Source organism: Aspergillus ambiguus (genome assembly GCF_047715705.1).
Source record: "Aspergillus ambiguus strain CBS 117.58 unplaced genomic scaffold BDV59scaffold_34, whole genome shotgun sequence".
Taxonomy (NCBI): domain Eukaryota; kingdom Fungi; phylum Ascomycota; class Eurotiomycetes; order Eurotiales; family Aspergillaceae; genus Aspergillus; species Aspergillus ambiguus.
The window spans coordinates 290,829-308,750 of NW_027395547.1; the positions used below are offsets into that span (position 1 = coordinate 290,829).

General features: G+C 50.9%; 7 protein-coding genes across 7 annotated transcripts; 3 read left to right on the forward strand and 4 right to left on the reverse strand.

The window, feature by feature from the left end:
- Positions 1–300: 300 nt before the first annotated feature.
- BDV59DRAFT_195180 (uncharacterized protein) lies at positions 301–1,637 on the reverse strand (the record flags this gene model as incomplete). Its single annotated transcript, XM_073692509.1, has 3 exons — positions 301–356; positions 828–1,268; positions 1,346–1,637. 3 exons carry the CDS (start codon positions 1,635–1,637, stop codon positions 301–303), a joined length of 789 nt encoding a protein of 262 aa, XP_073545019.1.
- A 1,340-nt stretch (positions 1,638–2,977) lies between these two features.
- BDV59DRAFT_195181 (uncharacterized protein) lies at positions 2,978–6,059 on the forward strand (the record flags this gene model as incomplete). Its single annotated transcript, XM_073692510.1, has 10 exons — positions 2,978–3,710; positions 3,761–3,813; positions 3,863–4,336; positions 4,515–4,697; positions 4,752–4,872; positions 5,063–5,430; positions 5,508–5,592; positions 5,643–5,701; positions 5,756–5,972; positions 6,037–6,059. 10 exons carry the CDS (start codon positions 2,978–2,980, stop codon positions 6,057–6,059), a joined length of 2,316 nt encoding a protein of 771 aa, XP_073545020.1.
- An 850-nt stretch (positions 6,060–6,909) lies between these two features.
- BDV59DRAFT_195182 (purple acid phosphatase family protein) lies at positions 6,910–8,917 on the reverse strand (the record flags this gene model as incomplete). Its single annotated transcript, XM_073692511.1, has 4 exons — positions 6,910–7,261; positions 7,319–7,759; positions 7,816–8,511; positions 8,568–8,917. The coding sequence occupies 4 exons, from the start codon at positions 8,915–8,917 to the stop codon at positions 6,910–6,912; spliced, it is 1,839 nt and encodes a 612-aa protein (XP_073545021.1).
- A 279-nt stretch (positions 8,918–9,196) lies between these two features.
- Positions 9,197–11,661, reverse strand: BDV59DRAFT_185142 (putative integral membrane protein (Ptm1)). The gene is made up of 7 exons (XM_073690799.1): positions 11,382–11,661; positions 11,117–11,314; positions 10,729–11,054; positions 10,629–10,669; positions 10,505–10,579; positions 9,848–10,458; positions 9,197–9,786 (listed from the first exon to the last, which is right to left on the reverse strand). Exons 1-7 carry the CDS (start codon positions 11,454–11,456, stop codon positions 9,502–9,504), a joined length of 1,611 nt encoding a protein of 536 aa, XP_073545022.1. The 5' UTR covers positions 11,457–11,661; the 3' UTR covers positions 9,197–9,501.
- Positions 11,662–11,793: 132 nt separating this feature from the next.
- BDV59DRAFT_185144 (uncharacterized protein) lies at positions 11,794–13,170 on the forward strand. Its single transcript, XM_073690800.1, has 3 exons — positions 11,794–11,933; positions 12,004–13,097; positions 13,138–13,170. The coding sequence occupies exons 1-2, from the start codon at positions 11,848–11,850 to the stop codon at positions 13,040–13,042; spliced, it is 1,125 nt and encodes a 374-aa protein (XP_073545023.1). The 5' UTR covers positions 11,794–11,847; the 3' UTR covers positions 13,043–13,097; positions 13,138–13,170.
- On the reverse strand, positions 13,104–14,206 carry BDV59DRAFT_185147 (DUF4112 domain-containing protein). Its single transcript, XM_073690801.1, has 3 exons — positions 13,957–14,206; positions 13,668–13,882; positions 13,104–13,601 (listed from the first exon to the last, which is right to left on the reverse strand). The coding sequence occupies exons 1-3, from the start codon at positions 14,029–14,031 to the stop codon at positions 13,130–13,132; spliced, it is 762 nt and encodes a 253-aa protein (XP_073545024.1). The 5' UTR covers positions 14,032–14,206; the 3' UTR covers positions 13,104–13,129.
- A 63-nt stretch (positions 14,207–14,269) lies between these two features.
- BDV59DRAFT_99083 (decapping enzyme complex catalytic subunit DCP2) lies at positions 14,270–17,510 on the forward strand. The gene is made up of 2 exons (XM_073697472.1): positions 14,270–14,757; positions 14,843–17,510. The coding sequence occupies exons 1-2, from the start codon at positions 14,727–14,729 to the stop codon at positions 17,377–17,379; spliced, it is 2,568 nt and encodes an 855-aa protein (XP_073545025.1). The 5' UTR covers positions 14,270–14,726; the 3' UTR covers positions 17,380–17,510.
- The last annotated feature ends 412 nt before the right edge of the window (positions 17,511–17,922 follow it).

The following is a 17,922-nucleotide window of genomic DNA, read 5'->3' on the forward strand; positions in this document are numbered from 1 at the left end:
GGGGGGGGCAGCATCCATTCCATCTATACCAAGATTACGACCTGAAATATCTCACTCGCTTCTTTGGTATTGTCTTTTTCCTGACAAGCACTACTCATGTAGCTTTTATCCATACATTCGCCCTGCAGATCATTTCTGATGCTTCCGCTCTTCGGTTCACTGCCTTGTCGGAGCTGCGGAGACCGTCATGCTTGATTTTTGCTATCTTATTCTGGTGTCCGTTTATAGTCTGGGATATGCGCCGGGTGAACCTAACCAAGGTGTCCTTGGGGGCTACTTTCTTGGCTGTACTCACGAGCTCTATTGTTGGGACCCGCTGCTGCGCTTGCTGGGCTGTGGGGATGGCGAGAGCATGCCTTGGAAACGGGTAGGCAAAGGCATTGAAATCCTAGAGGAAGCCGGCATGGAATAAGATCCGGATCTATGTAGACGCACAGACACTATTACTGTCAGTATAGAACGATAACATGGCAACGTTAATGCGGAGTCCAGCCTGAGTAGTCTCATTGTTCAGAGCTCCTCTTATCTGGATGATGTTTGATCGTTGTAAGTACCTGTATCACAGGTATGCAGCGTGCACGTTCTCATTTGCCCAGCATGCTCGGTTAAACAAACTATATGACGATGTTTTAAAAGACGTAAATTAATTGCTGTATGAATGATACCAAATCTAACAATCCTAGGGTCAAGCCCCGTATCACACCGACAATCATTGCCTATTTACTCATTTGCGGCCGGATTCTTATGTCCTTTTGAAGACTCTAGCTCCGACAGCGGGGCAGAAGGTTGGCTCAATTCCACGGGGGCTCGAGCTGGCTGAGTATAACCGTAGCCATATGGACCTGGGCCCATACCCATTCCCATGGTAGCAGCTGTATTTGCTTTGAGCTGCTCCAACTCCTTGGTGGAAGCAGCCCTTTGCTTCCTCTCCCACCCTCCCCAAATTAACGCTGAACCAGCAATGATACCGAGGGGGATACCCAGTCCAAGTCCAATAGCCAGCCTTGTCGATTGATCATTATTCTCTGATGTACCCGAAGCGGCTGCGCAGCTATCATTGCTATTACTACCGCCGCTAGGTACCGATGTGCTTGTGGTAAAGTCAGCTAATGCGGCGACGCCAGGGACCACCGTCCCCTTGTCGACATGGAATATGCGGTCCTTTTCACATTCAATGGTGGAGTCGGTAATGTTTACGACACTTCCGCAACAGTACTGATCACTAAGGGCATTGACCACCTTATATCCGTTTCCCCTGTCCCATCGCGCTGATCAGATTAAAAACTCATATCAGCCTAAACTTGGATACGTAGGTAGTGGAGTGATTACTGCAGTCGACACATACCACAGGGCTTGTGATTCGCACATTCACCGGACCAGTCCTGGGAGGTACAACTTCCCCTTGAGAAAGCGGGTGCGCTATTATGTTGCAGATAGCAGAGGCCATTGGAGAGACAGATGTCATTTTTATTGCAGCAAATGCTGGTTTCGGCGGAGATATTGCAGGGTACGTCCTGGTCAGCGATCTGGCCGTTGAGGAAGTAGCAAGTAGCGTCGCGGTCAACAGCAGCAGATGTCGTGACGAATGTCAGAAAGCAGAGAAAGCGGAAAATAGTCGGAGAGGACAGTCCCGTCATGTTTCTCGTTTTCGTTATTGTGGTGTAAGCAGAATGTATAGGGCCTGGATACCCCGTCGACAGGAGCAATATCACCCGGTAGGGAGAGAAATACGTAAAAGGCGGAAGGAAACGTGAGCTCTGCCCGTTCTTATGTCTCAGAGGGGTTTCATGGTCAATTTGAAAAATAACCAACATTGTTCCGGCATCTTCTTATTAGGGGAATGTGAGGGATGACAGCCCTCAGCAGCTGAACGAGTCAGCATAAGATCCGGTAAGGATCGACCGAAGGATGAGAAATGCCTGCTAGGCGTTCTGGCCGGCTTTTTTTCTTTTGTAAAAGAAGGGTCCCATCTCCCCCAGGAAAATTAACCTTTTTAGCTGTGATAACTTCTCCTGACGGCCTTGCATCGGCTTGTTGCACGTGTATCTGGAGCGACTTCACTTTTTACCGCAGAACGAAGGATAGTACTTCGATGTCCAGATGGGATTGCGATCGACCAGTTCACAGCCTCTCGAATGCTCCGCCTCTCTGTACCATTCAACAGCAGCCTATTAGGGTTCGGCCGGCCCCTTGGCAGCGGGCGGGTGTGGCCGCAGGCTGGAATCCAGGGTTCGGAACATTCGCGAGAAAGGCTTAGTATATCCACGAAGTATGCATACGGACATCGTGTAGAAGAGCACACGATGCCTGTTTTCATTGACAGTATATGACGGAAATATGTCCCTAAGCCAGCGGTCTTCCAACAATGCTGAGCTATCATGAGAGATTCCTGAATATGCACTGTCGGTTGTGTTGTGAATATAATGAAAACGGCCCAAATCAATATGGGAGCGCTCGTAGTATCCACCGGACCGGCGTTATTTTCGAGTGGTTGTGGCATTTGTAGCTACGCATCACTGGAGGGGATCCAGCTGATATGGTTTATATACATCTACACAATGATATGTTATAATTTACCGATAGATACTATGCTACCAGCAATAGCTAAGAATATCTTTCACAGCACAGATCACAGATTGATAAAACGGCGGCTCCACTACGGAGTATATAAAGAATATATAAGAATAGAGCAACTGTACGAGCTGGATTAGCCCCCCACCTTCCGCAGTGTCGCAAAGGCCGAATCGGGGTTGCGGCGCAGTCAACTTACAGCACCCTTACTCCCTCAGGCGCTTAGTTCTATTCTGATAGGCATAATCCCTCCGTCATAAATGATAGGATATCATAAATACCCCTCTTTACCTGGTTCTTTTCCGAGTTCCAGCGCATTCTTACAAACTGCGAAAATCCCAGGACTTGCTTTGCGCACAGTCCTAAAGCATCACCCTTGGAAGGAAAATCCTACAGAAAACACCAGATGTCTCCAGCAGGGGGTTCTCCCACCTCTACTTCTTCTTCCGACCGAAGAATAACCCCAACGTCTTCGGAGGATGGATCAGTAGCGACAGAAGTCGTCATGGGCCAGCAGCCTCCTACCCCAGGAACGTCGTTGCGTTCCGAAAGCTTTTCTCATACTCGCTTGAGAGGGAATGAGAACGAGAATCAAGTTGGTTTGGACAGCGGTGTGACTCGGTCTAGCCTCACTCCTAATCATGCGATAACCACTTACCGGGACTTACACAACGCTACTCCGAGCCCTAACATGAGACCGCCTGAGGCCAGTCGAGGACAGCCCAGCACACCTTCATCCCCTTCCCCTTGTGGAGCAGACTCTGTCAGAACAGAGATTCGAGGCTTGTCACTGGGAGAGGATACAGATCTAGCCTCCGGAGGACGAGATCTGCACACTGATGGTGATTCTGGGGATGAAGCGAGCGAAAATGACTATCACAATGACGGTGACGATGGTTACTTGTATAATATACGTCAAGAGGAACTTCCTCGGGCACCAATCTATGACCTCCGGCTCCAGAACGCATTGAGAGAACTTAGAAGTCAGCTTACAGACCTGACACGGACGATGCAAAGGTCCGGGCTTGCAGAAGACCACAACTCCATGTTCTACGAGTTGTATAAACAGACATTGGAGGCAAGTCAGTTCGCATACCCAGAAACAAGGCTTGTTGGCTTCATCGGAGACTCTGGAGTGGGTAAGATATATCATGTCAGAAACTGGGAGTACCAACTAAGCTATTAGTAGGAAAGAGTACTCTTATAAATTCTCTTCTTGACCGACAAGGGCTGGCGCGCTCAGTGAGTTTCATAAAAACGTACCGCAAACCTCATTCCTAACGTCTTATAGAGCGGAGATGGAGCAGCTTGTACCACAGTTGTCACTGAGTTTCGTCACGTCGACGAAAGACATCCGCAACAATATACTATCGAAGCTGAATTTATGAACCGGAGCGAGATAAGAGAGCTTCTTGAAGAATTACTCAGAAGCTTCAGAAACTACTACACGAACATCTTCGATGAAGTCAGAGAAAATCATGAAGAAATTAAAGCAGCAGCTTTAAGAGCGCAGGACACTCTGAAGTCACTCTTCCCCAATGACCCTAAGATAGACCATGAGTATCTTTCTGCGGAAGGTATGGAAAAGGAAAAGGAAATCCTGGAACATCTGCAGGAATTAGCAATGGGTGTGCTGAGGCATCGGCCTGGTGAACGTGATTCCGAACAGTATTTGGTTGTTGCTTACGATGATGAGGATTGCAAGGATCGGCTTGACGAGCTTACTACAGATCTGAGCGGAACTGGGCCGGCAATATGGCCTTTTGTGAGAATCATAAGGTTTGAGAGACACAGTTCGACGCTTTGGCACATCTCTTATATTGAGCAGAGTGTATCTCAACTCCCCCATCTTGCGCACCGGCTTAGTATTAGCCGATCTACCTGGTGAGATCTACAATCCGTCTAATTAATTCTCTGTCAACACCTAATCACTGGTACATGAGCCAGGATTTCGCGATCTGAACTATGCCCGTGAGAGAGCTACCGAGAAATATCTTCGTCACCACTGCGACGAGGTATTTATCGTCAGCACAATTATCCGCTGCACTACGGACCCCGCAATCAAAGACATTATCAACAGATGTGCACGAAACCAGCCAGTCCGGATAATTTGTACGAGATCAGAGGTAACAATTGCGTATATAACCAGTGTCCTAGAGCCCTCTAACGGTTGGCTATAGGAAGTGAATCCAAAGGAAACGGCAAGAAATCCCGAGACGCCCGAAGAGATCCGTGAGCGCATACACGACTTTCTGAATGAGATAAAGGCTCTTGAAAGCTCGATGAGGGGAATACGATCTCGTCGACACCGAAGAAACGATCAAGAGGACCAACGTCTTGCAGCAGAGCAGACCTATCTCCGGTAACAGTAGCCCCGTCAGTGCAACTTGGCAGAATGCTAATCCTGGAGCCCAACAGAGAGCAGAAAGAACGCCTTAAATTCCAGTAAGCCAGATGATAAGAGTCGACTATATTCCGGTTCTAACTCCAGCTAGATGCGACAGACTCCTGATTACAAGGCGGAACCGCCAAATTACGCAGGCGTTGTCGCGCGAGCAGAATGATAGAGCTCGAGTATTTTGTGTCAGCAACACTTTATACTTAGATAACCGCGAAGGCGATCAGGAGCAGGCGAATGATTACATCGCTCTGAGTGGAATCCCAGAGCTCCGTCAATATTGTCAATCAGTACCCGCAGACGCTCAATTACGTTCGACAGAAGCGTTTTTGAAAAACCAGGCCCCTGCAGTTCTCGGTTCTCTAACGCAGTGGGCCTTGGCAAGATCGGACTCCATTACGGCGGGTAAAGCTGAGACGCTTCGTCGAGTCCTAACTGACGCTGAGAGTATTATCCGGACGGTATGATGACTGCCTGTATCATATCTTTTCTGCGCTATGAGGTCTAAGCTATGACCACGTATGCTGACTATATGTAGCAGCTTGTTTCCCGCCAATCAGAAATTCTTTCGATGGAAAATGGGCTGAGGCTGCAGTTCAAGAACTTGATCATACGAGAAATTCGTACGAAACCCCGGTACTCTTCTACAACCTACAGTACTGAAAATTCACAGGCGACATTCAAAGCTACTGGAGAGATGGGGCAATTGAAGCCAGTATGACATGGGAGTCAGTAAGTGTGATGAAGTAGGCTGCAACATGTCCATTATCTTACAGTCATATCTAGTATCATCCTTCATCCTACCTTGCCTGGTGCCGGAATAATGGGACACACACGACTTTAACGGTGGGCTATAGATGCTGGAATACGGAGATCCTCCAGCCGGTGTTTCCAAAGCTGAGAGCACACTGGGATCAATTGTTAGGATGGATAGAGGAACAAAATGAAAATATTGAGGATAGGGTTTGCAGCGTCTTCGAAACAATTTCCGACTCGATATCAGGTACGAATGGAAATGAAAGGCTGTGATTGTGTACTGACAATCTAACTCGGTATCTAGATCACAGCCAAATCTCCCCAGAAGCCTTAGGAAACCTTTTGGACAATGTCGAAGCTCGGAAAAGATGCATTTTGAACTACATTAATAGATCCCTCGAAATTCTGCTCGATGAGACAGAGTACGTTACGGCCGCCTCTCCATAATACGATATTCCTAATGCATTCCAGACGCCTAAAGTCCGATGCTTTAGAGGGACATGCCAGTTCCTATATTGTAAGGCAAATGCATCCAGTCTATAATAAGTGTTGCTCCACTTCAATAGCTGGTATGTCAGACACGCTTATGAGAATGGGTGGCGACATGCGGACTCTAACCACGACACACTTCTAGGGGGTGGGAGTAATTCCCGACGCAAGAAAGAAATGCGTCAGCACCTAGGAAGTTCTGTTCCCTATAGAGGATACGCTAGGGATATCAACGAAGGTTACTGCAACACGATGGCAATAATCTTCAAGTCCTTGCAAAGAATTCTACACGACGAAGTAGACAATATAATTCGGGACCTGCGTGTTTCAGTGAGTATAGAAGGAGAACTGACCGAGGCTGATCAGCATCCTGAACTTGTGCATCAACTCAGTCAGAAGCTGGAAAGGCTTCGACCCTGTTTGGAGAAGGCGGGACGGATTATCCAGCAAGTCAAGTAGGATGCAGTGTTTGATTATGCACAAGACTAGGGCATTGTAGTGATTTTTTCTTTTTGAGTTTGCTACTTCTGCCGCGTAGTAAAATAGAGTGGACATTTCCATTTGTGTGTTTACATGTGCAATCCACTTTTGAAGGCCGCCCTTGTTGAAAAATCTGCAATAGGAATCCCAAAATTTGAGTCCCGTATTCTTCACGCAACTCCAATAGATGTTTACATGAACCGATAAAGTGTAGATCAATGGCTTTTGGAATGGAACCCATGATCTCCTTTGGGTTTCAACAACGTCAAAGAATCGCCAACCGACCCATCGTCCCCCCGAATGTACTCCCACTTCAATTCCCTTTCGTTTTTCACGGTGAGTTTGCTGAACCCATAGTGCGTTTTGTCGAGAACAGCAGTGATGTTAGTGAGACTCTGCCCGCTAGCGAACTCGCTGTGGCTCTCGAGATTACCAGCCATGCCGTTCACAAGGTGGGTCATAGACTTGCCCGGGTTGGCATAATATGTGTGATTGTTGACAATAGAGGGGCTGTCGATGGTACCGTTCGTGCCGAGGGGGAAAAGACGTTCGTACCAGTGGATGTGTCTGCGAATGTTTTAACAGACGGATTCGACATATACGTTGGAGAAAGCCAGAACTCACCCTGACAAGTACGCATCCACACCGTAGTGAAGTAGAAGGCCCTCGAAGGCGTCGCGCACGTTCTTTTGATACGAAGAATACGCGGAGCTATACATGGGACGGTGGCTCATGACGATCACCCAAGGTGTCTTGGTGCGGTCCACGCTAGCCAGATCTTTCTTGAGCCATTTGTACTGGGCATAAGACTTGGTATCCTTAATGCTACCTTCTATCGCGCCGAAGGGGCCGCTGTCGGTCAGGGAAGTATCAGAAGCGGACGGCAGTTTTTCGTCCCCGGTTACGTCCCTCTCAAAGGACCACAAGGGACTGTTGGCGAAGTCGGTCTCACCATCGATGGAAACAAAGTGGGCGAGACCGTAGTCAAAGGAATACCAGAAATTACCGACGCCACCAGTTTCAGCCCCAGGCATATAGAACCGGTTCCGGTAGGCAGTGAAATTTCTATGGCTCCGTTAGATAGAGCCGGTCTGAAGATGGATGGGGACAAGGGAAGTTACCTCTGAGATGGAGGGCAGCTGTAATAGGTCAGGTTAGACTTGGGGGCAGTGCCGTTTGAAATGTCATCATTCAGGTAGGCAGTGAGAGTATTTCCAGGGCCATCGGATTCGGCGCAGGCAGCCTCGTGGTTACCGGGGACAACCATGTAGGGGATCTTGCGGGTGATGTTTCCCATCCACTGTTGCCAGAGGTCCCAGTTTGATTCATACAGGACGCTCATGTCACCGCCCTGAGGGCTTCCCCGGTTCGGGACTTCCCCAGCTGGAAGAGGAGTCTTGTACTCGTCGGGGATAGGGCCACCACCGGGAAGAGTAGTACTGGTGCCATTATAGCACACGGGCCAGTCGTCAGCACAGGGAAGGATGCCCGAGTACCAGTTGTCAGCGTAGCTAATATCACCACCATGCCAGGCAAAAGCGGTTCCCTCCGAGACAGCCTTGAGAATCTCACGGTGCGTGCCATGTGCGTTGGTGTATCCCATATCGTTGAGCACGGCAACGGAGAACGGAGCCTGATCGCCAGCGGCCCGGGCTGTCGTAAAGCTCAGCACGTCGGACTCTGTAGTGCCATTGGCACTAGGGATTTGGTAATAATATGTAGTATCCGGCTCCAAATGATCAAGAGAGACCTCGTGGAAGAACTGACTACACTGGGTGACTGCCTTAAGTGCCGAACAGGGAGGTGTTCGGTCGTACCTGCGTCAACTATTAGCACCGCGACCACTTTATAGCGTGTATCAACTCAATCCTACGTATGACTGAAACCCTGAGCGACATGATCCAACCTGTGAGGATGTTTACCCCATCTTACTTTGGGAAGCTCTCCCAGCCCAAACGGGGTCTGATAGTGAATATGGATTCCGTGGGGAAGATATGACAGAGATACCACGTTCACGTTGTTGGTCGGATTGGCCGACGAGGGCTTGACAGCTGGCGGCTCGACGAGTCTGGGAAAGCCCTTCCCATTGCCATTGACCGTGGGATCAACCCAATCGCCGACGGGGACATCAGGCCCAGTATACGGGAAGCGATTGTCAACTGTCGGACGACCGGTGACGACCGTCGCGGCGACAGCAGCGAGCCAGGCAGTGGTTGGCTTCATGATGAGGAAGATGGGAAAGAACAGTTGCCATGGCCTGCCAAGTCGCCAAGGGGGGCTTATTTATCCCTTGTTTTCATCACCATGATGTCTTTGACAGTGCCTTTCCCTTGCACCATGCACGTGTAGATGGAAGCCCCTACAATTGGAGCTGGGACAATCACCTCCAGGTTAGCCGATGCACGCATGGGCGGGAGGGAAAGCGCTGATTTGCTTGGTGGCAGCCAGGAACAGGAACGGATCAGAATCCATCGGGCGGGCAGACCCACACCAGACCAGAAGCAGTTGGAACAATAAGGGTCATATTGGAATGTAGAATTAGACGGGGAATTTATACATTCGAGCACACTCAATTTCATCCTTCATCATCGGGTAATAACGGCAAGAAAGTAGACCGAGAAGCGAGGAAAAGAAAAGGAAAAAAGCGATACCAAGAGACCCAACGCCAGAATATGCCGAGGCGGATGACATCCGCTACATCAGGGACCATCCTCTGTACTTGTTCACTACGAGCCCCATGGACTGCATTTCTGTGTTCAAATTGTTGTTGTTGTTCAACGCCCGCAGTAATGCAGAGAGACAGTTAACTAGTCCGAGTCCTTACCCGTAAGCCGTTTCCGCTCACTGGAGTTGCGCGGGGACTCGTCTTCGTCATCAGACCATTTGTCTCCATCTTCGCCGACTGCAAAGATCGTCTCTCCATCGAGGGAGTCACGTTGGCGTGGAGCGGCGGGGACAGGCTTCGGAGGAACAGGCGACAGGTCCCGACGAGGCTCCGGAGCCGAGTGGCCATCGGGGCCACCCAGGGCATCTTCCTCATCCAACGCGCTACCGAATGAGCGGATCTCAAATCCGTCATCGTCTTGCGCCAGCTGTCGATATATTAGTCTCTGACATGTGCCGTGTTGGAACATGGAGGCATAGAATACTTACCTCGTCACTCATGGCGAACCGGCGGTTGTTTGCGGTGGGTCGCCAGAGGTAGGCGACAAATGCAATATCGAACAAATATACCAGGTTGAGCCAGCCATCCAGTACAAACCACCGGCTCTTCCAGTGTTCCGGGACGAAGCTTGCCTCACTGCGGCCGGCAAAGGCAATCGAGTTGATGAAGAAAAAGCCGAAAATGACAATGATGCTTCCCAAGATACACCACCACAGCTTCTTGTACATCAGCGCCTTAGTTTTCTGCTTTCTCTCGACCAGATCCTTCATCGTCGCGTTCAGAGAGTTGAGCGTCCAGACGTAGAAGGCTGTCAGAGTACCAGCCAGAGGAAGCACAATCAGAAGCACCAAAGGCCCAGCACTATCCGGTGTGATCGACAAGCTAGCCACAGCATAAATCACCGCGAAGACAAAGTGGGTTATGGCCAAGATACGAACATAGACCATGGTCCGACCGAGCGAAGGCTTGACGACACCGTATCCCATGCATACAATGAGTAACAGGAAAAACGAGAACGAGTTTCGACCGGCATTTAAGACGGCGACAATAACCATGAGGGCTTTGGCGCCAACGTTTAATCCATGCCGGTTTTGGTAATCTGTCGGTGTTAGGAATGATCCACGGATAGTATCGTTTCCACATACCGTAAAAGCCCCAGGTCATCAACTGCTCAACAATCAAGAAAACCAGGATGGCAGTGATGTAGTTTTGAACGGGCACTTCTGCTGTCAGCAAGTTGTCTCCATGATAGATTGACGAAGTACTCACGGATGTCGTGACGGTTCTGCACGTATAGGAAAGCCCAAAATCTAGATGGGGTAAGCATAAGCACAACACTAGGGCTGCTACAAGGCATGAAGGCACATACATTCCCACAACGGCGTATACAATCGTCAGGGCGCCGTAGAAAGGCAACTTCGCAATCTGGGCTGCGGGCAGTTCACCGTACGCATTGCGGAATTCAACCACAGCCTTATAGTCCCGTCCGGAGTACCCGTAGGTGCTTACACAGTAGAAGCCGGTCTTTTTGACGGGGTAGTTGATAGCGGCGGGGTTGTTCAGATGAACCGCCTTGGTGAGAATCGGGAACCTGGAGGCGTCGCTCGCGTTGGCCGCAAGGATGAAGGAACCAATCTGATCTTGTTCACACAGCTTCTCTTGTACGCTCGCTTCGTCGCAGATGGTCGCTTTTTCCTGAGTTTAGTACTGGCGTAAGCACTAAAATCCTGACGATGAATATGTCTGGGTGTGCATACTTCGGCATCGCCAGAGTCCACCCTCCCGATGAGAGGTTCATCCGTCCATTCGAAAATCACCAGACTGACGAGGGGATCGCTATCGCCAACATCCGATTGTGGCGAGAACTTCGTTAAGATAAACGGGTCAACGTCGCCACCCCAAGCTTTGCGACTGTACATGCCCGAACATCGTTGCCGATGAGCTTCGTCTTGTGTCTAGAGCAAGGCCGTAAACATTAGCTCGGGACGCCCGGGTAGGGGATAAACGAAGCTCGTAACGCACCAATTCCACTTCATTTGCGATGGCCCGTCCTGCCAGCAAGGCAGTCAGACACAGGGTCTGAATCCAGCCCTTCATCGTGATCGCAGCACAAGAGCTAACCAGGAGGAGGGATACCGTCGGACTAGGGCCCCGTGAATTGCTGACGGTCGAGGATGGAGCCTAGAAGAATTGGGGGTATAAAACTTCCAGAACAAAACGGCCTGCAGTATCTTCCACCCACTTGAAACTTCCCCGAGAGCGGTTGAAAGGGAGAAAGGAGCTGGTATCAGGTTGCGTTGACTGGAAACCGGAGTAGGAATGAATCGTGGCTGCTTCGGGATTAGTAGCGGTTCCAACCCATGCTGCTTATCTAAGCGCGACCGCCCCAGAAATAATTTCTCCGACATTTGTTTGATGCTTCTTCCCCGCCACGCAGACATCAGGATCGAATTTCTCTTGGGTTCTCGCAGGATACAGTCCGTACAACATGCCGGCCAAAGAGCTACAGAGTCCCTGCATGGACTGCCGCGAGGTTGAGTCCACTGTCCACATACGCAAGCGTCATCTTTGCAAGTACGTTTGATATATACATCCCACTTGTTCAAATTCCGATTACTGACGACCGGATCTACTGCTCTTACAGTGACTGCTACACTACGTTTGTGAGCTACAAGACATTCAAGCATATGGAGAAATATCGCCTTCTCCGAGGACTGCCTCAAGATCGTCCCTGCAAGCTCCTTCTGCCCTTGTCCTTCGGGCTCTCTTCCTCCGTTCTGCTGCACATGTTGCATCGCCAAATCGAGGTCCAGCGCTCCAAGCCACACGCCCCGGCCGGATTCGACCTCCATGTCCTGGTCATAGAGCCGTCGACGATTTCACCTTCAGTTCCGGTACACGATGAAGGGTTTGAACTAGTACAGAAGTTCTTCCCCCTGTGTGCGTTCACTCGATTGCCGCTCGAGGGCATTTTCGACCTCGTCCCAGACATTCAAAATGTACTCCATGAATACGCGGGGGGAACCTTCACCGACAATTCCTCGTTACCGAACAAAGAGCGCCTGGACGTCTTTCGCGCATCAATCAGCACAGCCACTTCGCGGACCGATGTGGACACCACCCTCATGACCAGGCTGATTGTTGCATTCGCTCAGAAGCTGAACTGTTATGGGATTGTATGGGGAGACACAAACGGTAGGCTCGCTGCGAAGGCCCTCGCCAACGTTGCCAAAGGACGGGGTGCTTCGGTGACATGGCAGGTAGCTGATGGCATGTCCCCATGGGGCTTGGAATTCATATTCCCACTACGGGAGTTGTTTAGAGTAGAGGTACAACCTTACGCAGGCCTCACGCCGGAACTCGCCCGGATTGTCATTCCAGACGAGCCGCCGTTGGAAAACACCCTGACTAAGAATTTGTCTATCGACGAATTGATGATGAGATATGTCCAAACACAAGGGGAGAAATACCCAGGAATTATGACGAACGTTACCAAAACTGCAAACAAGCTGCAGTCGCCTAAAAATACCGCCGATATTCCTCAATGTGCTTTGTGCCACTCCTTCTTGTTTCGGCCCGACAGTTCCATTGATGGCGCTGGGGATGCCAATGCATCCGAAGGCAGCCCCATCCCTCGGTTTTGCTATGCTTGCGAGCGGTCGCGCCCTGATCTGAGCTGTTGAAGAGCGACAGTGGGAGAGATTAAAGCCTCCAATTCTGTCAGAATCTCTTAATTCGGCCCCCCCCCAAAAAAAAAAGGATCCGATTTATCATCGCGGACGCTTGGAGTTATCGACCACTCCGGTTTCTAGGTCGCTGTCGGGATGGGCCGCACCGCCAAACCACCGTCCATGGCTTCGGTTTTTCCCGGAATGCTGGGCTGCTTCGGAGCGGTCTGGCAGGCCCGCGTGGACCGGTGCGCCGTCCGCTATGGACTTGTCATATCTGTCGAATTCATCCGGCAAACTGATATCTGCTCCCGGGCTTTCTTGTCTCTGGCGTCTTGAAGCCGACTTCGCGCCCTTTTCCCTGAGGTACTTCTCCAAGATGATCGCGTTTCTGGTGTTGCATTTATAGGCGGCATCGGCGACGTCGCCGACGAAAGGCACCAGACCAAGAACAAAGTCGATAAGGACGTTGATGAGCATTTTCATTCGGAGACTGGCGGGGAGTCCACCGTCGACTTTTTCGCAGGTATCGACCACCATCATTGCCAGTCCAGCATCTGCGGCATCACCAATACTAGCGGTGTTTCACGTCAACCTTCCAGGGTCAAGTTATTGATTAATTGTGTTGGTTGGCACTTACAATGGAATCAGACCTATGGCACTTCCCCAGCCAAATCTGAGGCCGCATAGACTGAACAGAGCATAATCAAGTTGGTAAGCTCTACGCTTAACTCGAGTGAGGACCTTGCTGTCGTTTTCAGACAATCCGGGGGGAATTGCCTTGCGTCGTTTCCGTGTCTTTTTGCCAAAGGCGCGTTGTAGACGGGAAGCGGGGACTTCTTCAAAGTAGGGATCCTAGACATGGTAGAGATAGTCAGAATCAGAAGTTAAGACAGTCGTATATGAAATGAACCTGAAAGAACACGTACCTCTTGTCCGAAATGGTTCTGGACTGTTTCGGCCAGGATACGCTTCCCAACCAGGGATGCAAGTAGGCCCGACATGGCTTGAGTCAGGATCGAAGGGATGCGGGAGAAGTAAGCGCTGGGTGAACGAGGGTTGAGAGGCGTATAAAGGCTTGCGACAAGACAGGTTGAGAGCTGAACCGGTTTCCAATGCGTTGAGTCGGGCTGTATGTATTAATAGTCTAAGAAAAGCACTGAACGTTGAAGGTCCCTATCTCCTTTTCCCGCGCCAGACGTCATTCCGCAGCGATGATCGTCATTATCGCGCTGACATAATCACCCATCTTGCCCGTCAGCCACACCACACGAGCCACTCCAAGCCACATTTGTGGCGAGTAACTCCGCCACGGGCGCTGATTGGCCCGTGACAGATGCCCAACCTGGAAAGCTGCCAACCGCAGCGTCTCTTCCATCATCGTCTCCAACCTTCTTCGATGGCTCGACCATTTTCTCATATCCACCTCAACGGCCACTATCACTATTCGACATCGCTGAGATATTTCCAGATATTATTGGCGAGGGTATCTCCCCACCAGATTAATTCTTATCTATTACGCTCAGCTGTTACAGCACGCTCCAGGGTGGGCGTTTCTGCGGAGCACCCTTCCTTGAAGCTGCATCCTCTCGCTTGCTGGACCTTCTCCGACCATCCTTTCTCTCCCTGAACCTCGCGTCGCGGAGGTTCTGTTGCCCGGTTTTACGTGTTGTTGAAATGCTAGAGCACGTTACACAGGATGACAGAAACAAAAATGCGGTTAGAAGATTGTGAGTCGTACTGACAGGCGCACCAGACAGTCTCGTGCCGATGGCGCCGTGGAGAAACCCTTACTGACTGGACTGCGCCGGATAGGGCTGGATGACTTGTGTGTCCGCTTTATTATCAACCTCCCTCGTGAGGAGCTGGAGTCGGTCGAACGAATCTGTTTTCAGGTCGAGGAAGCACAATGGTTCTACGAGGATTTCATTCGCCCGTTGGACCCGGCGCTCCCTTCGCTGAACCTCAGAGCGTTCGCTCTGCGCATTTTCCAGCATTGCCCGCTCATGTCACAATGGTCTCACTACCACCACCTCACTGCATTCTCGGAATTTCTGGCCTACAAAACGCGTGTCCCCGTTCGCGGCGCCATCCTACTCAACCAGGAGATGGATGAGGTCGTTCTGGTCAAGGGTTGGAAGAAAGGCGCCAACTGGAGTTTCCCGCGAGGCAAGATCAACAAGGATGAAAAGGATCTGGATTGCGCAATCCGAGAAGTCTACGAGGAGACAGGTTATGATGTCCGCGAGGCGGGCCTGGTCCCCGATGAGAAGGACGTAAAAACTATCGAGATAACGATGCGGGAGCAGCACATGATGTTATTTGTCTTCCGCGGTGTGCCACGGGACACTCATTTTGAACCGCGAACGCGGAAGGAAATCAGCAAGATTGAGTGGTACAAGCTGTCCGACCTGCCAACGTTGAAGAGCAGCAAGCAACAGGATCAGGGTCTCGCCGTCGCCAACGCAAACAAATTCTACATGGTCGCGCCTTTTATGCATCCACTGAAGAAATGGATTGCTTATCGGAAGAGACTCGATGCGAAGGCGCAACCCCAGCAACGACTGCAACCACTGACCGAAGGCGAACTCTCGGCTGATGACACTGGCCGTGAGAATGACGGCTGGACAGAGGATGAAATCCTAGCCCGTTACCACCGCGCTCCCCCGGCCCAGCGGAAGACACAGAAGATGCTTGCAACCCACGCGAACGACACTCTCCCCATCGATCTCAAACGTGTCCTCAATATTGATTCCGCCAGTCATGCCCCGAGCCCCTCGCAGGCGCCTCGTGCGATGCAGACTCCCGACACTGACTCATCGAAATCAAACGCCCTCCTACAATTATTGAGAAGTGGCTCGGCTCACGGATCTGCCCCTCAGCAATCGTCTCAAGGACTTCCGTCTGCGCCGCAACTTCCTCCAGGCCCCGAGCACCCAGAACTGCCGACTTATCCTGCACCAATGTTTCCAGGCTTCCCCCCACAACATTCTTTCCACTACGGCTATCCTCCACCCCCACCGCCAAATTTTATGCCTCCCCCTCCCAATGGGCCAGCGGGTCCTATGCCACATCCCGGTGCGTTCATGCCTCCGCGTGCTGTACCACATGGGCCCGCTGCTTCGTATAGCGGGCTGCCAACATATCCTCAACAAGCGCCCCCGCCCCAGTCACGCCAGAGTGAAACTTTATCTGTCGGAGCACCCGCCCCCCCACGGAGCCATGCGCCAGCTCCCTTCCAGCGGACTGGAGATCCTCAGTTTTCTCATTCCGCTCAGTTACCTCAGGACCGCGGCGCCACTATTCCTCCCGCAAAGGACCTCCCGCCCCCGAAGCTGACTAGCCATTCTCTGGCATTGTTGAACGTTTTCAAGGATGAATCATCCAAGACGCCAAAGGGAGCCACGACGGGTCTGATACCGCCTCCCAGCAATGAACCGCTGAATCGTCGCAAACAATCGCAGCACCAAGATGAGTTATTGAACCTCTTCAAAGGGAAATCAAACCCCCCTCCTCGATCCACGCCTGCGGAGTTGGCTGCGCCCACCATCTCCCAATCCCCGAGACAGATCCTTCAACGGCCTCGCGGGGAGGTCAGCCCTGTTAGCCGATCGGTCTCTGCACCCAAGGCTGAAGCCTGGACATCTGCAACAGTTTCTGGACCTCTAAACATACCGCAACTCGGGACAAATACCAAATCTGTCCGCAGGAACAGTCCAAGTGGCTCAAATCCGAGACACAACGCACGGGATAGACAGACACGAAGTCCTTCGTCCCCGATAACGATATTGTCTCGACCACAGGCTGTGAAGCAGGAGCATGCCCCTGGACCGGAGCCGATACGATCGTCAAGGTCTCCTTCGCAGACTGGTGGGAGTGATAAACCGAGATCGGCCGAGCCGCCCAAGCCGTTCCAGCCCCAGATTCTCCGGCGTTCCGCCAATGGGGATAGCATCCTTCCTGTTTCCTTGAAGGAGACGGCTCACGAAAGCCAGAGCGAGCAGCCGGTGCTTGCATCCCAGGAACCGAAACGGCTGGTCAATCATGACCGCCGACCGAGCCAGACCGCGGCACAAAGGGAGACCCTTCTTTCACTTTTTGGCAAAGCATCGACCTCACCTGGTATTTCTCCTGCCGTTCAAGCGAATGTGCAGACGTCCATCTCGAAGCCACCTGCCGCTTCTTCTACTGTCAGTCCCTTATCACCTCTTAACCTCCCAACTACAGTGGCGACAAGCGAGTCGTCCCCCCGAGAGGATGTTGGATCCGCAGGTGTGAGTGGAGTTGCATCACCAGATAACAAGGCGTTTTTGCTTGGATTTCTTCAAGGAGTGGCGAAGGGCAACAAATGATGGATATTCCTTTTTGGCAGAGTATCAATAACCGACATCGACGTACGCCCTAGTTTGATAGGCAGCCGAGACGGTACAATATAACTACTGATCTACCATGTTTAATTATCTCGTAATCTAAGAACAGCCACGATATTGCTATGCAGAGCAGTCAATGTAGTTGTTTAACCTAAACAGGAAACGTATCGTTAGCTAACGTATTTCACAAGCGAGTGGGCCACACAAGCGAATGGGCCACATCATCAGAATTTGACGCGTTTTATTGCCTTACCAACTTCAACCACCAACCATGCCTCCAAAAGCGCGTCAAAACTCAAGAAATTCAATTGAGCAAGAGGGAAGAACCTTACTTGCTATTTCCGCTTTAGAAAAGCAAGAAATTCGTAACGTTCGTGAAGCAGCGCGTGTTTATAATGTTTCTCGCACAACCCTCCAACGTCGATTTAATGGAACAACTTCACGCTCAGAAACACGCGCCAATAGTCATAAATTGACTCAAAATGAAGAGGAATCGCTTATACGATGGATTATATCGCTAGATCA

Coding starts and splice junctions, on each gene's coding strand:
- BDV59DRAFT_185142 (XM_073690799.1), bottom strand. CDS start 11,456: ATGAAGGGCTGGATTCAGACCCTGTGTCTGACTGCCTTGCTGGCAGGA. Junction 11,055..11,116: donor TGGACTCTGGCGATGCCGAA/GTATGCACACCC, acceptor TACTAAACTCAG/GAAAAAGCGACCATCTGCGA. Junction 10,670..10,728: donor GTATACGCCGTTGTGGGAAT/GTATGTGCCTTC, acceptor TACCCCATCTAG/ATTTTGGGCTTTCCTATACG.
- BDV59DRAFT_185144 (XM_073690800.1), top strand. CDS start 11,848: ATGCCGGCCAAAGAGCTACAGAGTCCCTGCATGGACTGCCGCGAGGTT. Junction 11,934..12,003: donor CGCAAGCGTCATCTTTGCAA/GTACGTTTGATA, acceptor CTGCTCTTACAG/TGACTGCTACACTACGTTTG.
- BDV59DRAFT_185147 (XM_073690801.1), bottom strand. CDS start 14,031: ATGTCGGGCCTACTTGCATCCCTGGTTGGGAAGCGTATCCTGGCCGAA. Junction 13,883..13,956: donor AGAACCATTTCGGACAAGAG/GTACGTGTTCTT, acceptor TACCATGTCTAG/GATCCCTACTTTGAAGAAGT. Junction 13,602..13,667: donor GCCATAGGTCTGATTCCATT/GTAAGTGCCAAC, acceptor AAACACCGCTAG/TATTGGTGATGCCGCAGATG.
- BDV59DRAFT_99083 (XM_073697472.1), top strand. CDS start 14,727: ATGACAGAAACAAAAATGCGGTTAGAAGATT. Junction 14,758..14,842: donor AAAAATGCGGTTAGAAGATT/GTGAGTCGTACT, acceptor TGCGCCGGATAG/GGCTGGATGACTTGTGTGTC.